This window comes from Musa acuminata, chromosome BXJ1-7, assembly GCF_036884655.1.
Source record: "Musa acuminata AAA Group cultivar baxijiao chromosome BXJ1-7, Cavendish_Baxijiao_AAA, whole genome shotgun sequence".
Taxonomy (NCBI): Eukaryota; Viridiplantae; Streptophyta; class Magnoliopsida; order Zingiberales; family Musaceae; genus Musa; species Musa acuminata.
In genome coordinates, this window is record NC_088333.1 from 36,538,971 (window position 1) to 36,542,500 (window position 3,530).

At 37.5% G+C, this 3,530-nt stretch overlaps 1 protein-coding gene across 1 annotated transcript in view; it reads left to right on the plus strand.

The window, feature by feature from the left end:
- Positions 1-2,167: 2,167 nt before the first annotated feature.
- The window catches only part of LOC135680008 (beta-eudesmol synthase-like), a 3,318-nt gene continuing 1,955 nt past the window's right edge, over positions 2,168-3,530 (plus strand). Inside the window, exons 1-3 of the mRNA XM_065193988.1 lie at positions 2,168-2,365; positions 2,495-2,739; positions 3,002-3,374. Of these exons, the coding sequence (XP_065050060.1) occupies positions 2,274-2,365; positions 2,495-2,739; positions 3,002-3,374 (710 nt within the window). The 5' untranslated portion in view covers positions 2,168-2,273. The remainder of the gene's footprint in view (positions 2,366-2,494; positions 2,740-3,001; positions 3,375-3,530) is intronic.

The window sequence follows — 3,530 nt, forward strand, 5'->3', positions numbered from 1 at the left end:
TTCTTCTCAAGTTTCTCCCATTCATGAGCCAATATATTTAGAATCACAACCATTGTCTTTACCTTCTTCAAGACCCAGTGACACTGATGTACCTTAGCCTGATCCTGCCCATGTCAATGACTCTCCACCGCTTATACCAACAATACAACCTCACAATCCCATATCCTCTAGCCATCCAATGATAACACACTCCAAGAGTGGTATTTTCAAACCACATTAAATCATTGACCTACATGCTATCACAAAATCTTCACCTAAGACCATTGAACTCACCATATTCACTCAAGCCCAAAAATCTTAACACTGGCATAAAGTCATGTGCGAATAATATGATGCCCTCCTCCATAACTCAAAATGGAACCTTGTATTCTTTCATCACAAATAAAACATCATCGGGTGTAAGTGAGTTTTTCAAATTAAGCGGAACCCAGATGGATCAATTGCCAGATATAAAGCATGTCTAGTTGCCAAAGGGTTTCATTAACGACCTGGTATTGATTTCACTAAGATATTCAATCATATTGTTAAACTTATAACAATTCGACCTATCCTAAGTTTGGCCATCACTAGAGGCGGATAATTACAAAAACTAGATGTTAATAATACCTTTTTATAGGGGACTCTAATTGAAAACGTATTTATGCAACAACCTCATGGTTTCATCTATCCTCAATATCCAATGCATGTTTGTAAACTACAAAAGGCTATTTATGGACTTCGTTAGTCTTCAAGAGCCTAATACACTAAACTTGGCTCGTTTTTTACTCTAATTGGCTTTATCAACTCTAAGTCTGATATCTCATTATTTCTATGACAACAACATATAGGCATAATGTATCTTTTGGTGTATTTTGATTATATTATTGTCACGAGCAATAATCCTATGGAGATCTAGACATTCATCAAGTAATTGGCAGATCGATTTTTCCTTAAAGATCTAGGAACTTTGAGCTACTGTTTAGGAGTGAAAGCAACATATACATCTTTAGGTCTCTTCTTGTCATAAAGAAAATATATTCAAGATTTATTATTAAAGATAAACATGCAAGACACAAAAGAGGTTACAACTCCCCTCTCTACTAGTGAATCACTCAAATTATGTGATGGAAGTTTTGCTATGGAACTCACTCAATACCGACAAGTAGTTGGCTCCTTATAGTACTTAGCTCTCACCCACCCAGACATCTTTTTTACGGTCAATAAATTATTATAATTTATGTAGTAGCCATCTAAGAAAATACAGGACTTGGTAATAACAAGTGAATTAAGGTGGGACAAAAGGCAAGGAACACTTGAATCTGGCCTGGCATTAGCGCCACCACCACGTCGGGTTGAAAGGATTTCATTGATTCCGTTACTATGCATTGGTCTGCAGTCAAATGAATCATGTGATATCTTAAAGGAACCCTCAATCATGGTCTCTTTCTCCGCAAACACTCTCCACTTCTCTATGCTTTTGTTAACACCGATTAGGCAAGAAACTTTGATGATAGAACATTCATGTCGGGGTATATTATTTTCTTTAGAGCTAGTCCAATCAGTTAGAGTTCTAAGATGCAAAAGACAATTGCATGGTCTACAACTGAAGCTGAATACCATGTCATCACTACCGCTGCTGCAAAACTCAATTGGGTTACAAATCTGCTCAAGAAACTCAACATTAACTCCACTTTTACTTCTACAATATATTGTGATAATGTCATAGCTACCTACCTGTGTACCAATCCAGTGTTCCACTCTCTCATTAAACATATTGTCATCGACTTTCACTTCATGTGAGATCAAGTTCTCCGACATCAACTACGTATTTCTCATGTACATATGACTGATTAACTAGCATACTCACTCACGAAATCTATCGCCCATAAATTATTTTCATTCCATCGATCCAAGATCGGCATCCTTGACAGGAGTACCATCTTGCAAGTTCATGATAGAAGATAAAATTTTCCCAACTGCATGAGAAAATCTCGCTACTTTATTGAGAAAAATTCTTCCTCCTAATCTGTATAAATAGGAAGAACCTATCAATAAAAAATATCACCTCTATCTTCTGTCTTGGATCAAATGATAACGATTGATGGATGACAAAGAGGAGCATAACCTATACAAAGTGGATAGTTGTGGCTAAGAGTTGTTTTTTCTACCACAACTACCGAATGTATTTCCTTATAAATTCCAACACTAGGCAACAAGCTATCGCGACCTCCCAGGTTTTGGTTCCACAAAAAAAAAAATGGAGACTATGGGTTTGCAGTCACTTGCTCCAGGTGATGAGGTTGTGGATCGTAAGTCTGCAGGCTATCATCCGAGCGTGTGGGGAGACTACTTCATCCTACACGGCCAGTCGTCCCCTCAAACACAGGCATGTAACGCCATCACTTCTTTAAACATATGCGTATGCCTGAAATGCTCGAGTTCTCAGCAAGAAGGGACGATTCCGAGTTCAAAATATGTGCATTCATTACTTATTTTTATTCATGGATGATGCAAGGATGAAAGAGAGAGCTGAAGAGCTGAGGGGGCAAGTAAAGAGCATGTTCGATGATACTACTGATCTGCTGCAGACCATGGAGCTGATTGATTCAATCCAGCTTCTTGGATTGGATTATCACTTTCAGAAGGAAATAAGCGAAGCACTAAGTCGAATCCATGATGCTGATATTGACGACCACGGTCTTTACCACACTGCTCTCTGGTTTCGGCTGCTCAGACAACACGGACATTATGTGTCCCCAAGTAATCCGTTTAATTCCTTAAAATAAAGCAGTATTTGTATGTGTGATCCAAAACAATACGATATTTTTTATCATCTTTTATTTAATTCAATCATAGATTTTGACAGTACCAATAATATTTTTTTGGTAAAATAAACATAAAAATCACTCACAAAAGTCTTTATTTTGATTATCACATAATCATTTAAAACAGTAAATTAATTTTGATATTATGGCTTTATGTTTTTTTTTCTAAAAGCAAAAAATCTTTTGTATTTCTGTAGATGCCTTTAACAAGTTCAAAGATGAGGGAGGAAGTTTCATGTCTACGTTGGGCAGTGATGTGAAGGGACTACTAAGCTTGTACAACGCAGCCTATCTTGGGACTCATGGGGAGATCATTCTTGATGAAGCCATCTCTTTTACGAAGAATAACCTAGTGTCTGCATTAGCTGATCTTAAACCACCATTAACAACGCAAGTGTCTCTCGACCTCGAGACACCTCTCTGTAGAAGAATGAGAAGGCTCTTGGCAAGAGATTACATCTCCATCTACCAAGAGGACGCCACACGAGATGATGCCATCCTGGAGCTTGCAAAGTTGGACTTCAATTTGTTGCAATCTCTTCATCGCGAGGAACTTAAGAACATCACCAAGTAAGCTCCTCCTCAATTCTGAATTCCTTGGAGCTATATTTCTTCTGGATTTTCATAAAGAAAAAAGATACAATCAAGTTGCAAATGTAAACAAGTGCAGGCTAATTGCTGAGATTGGTTTCTCCTCCCATCAAATTTAAATTGATATGTAATACC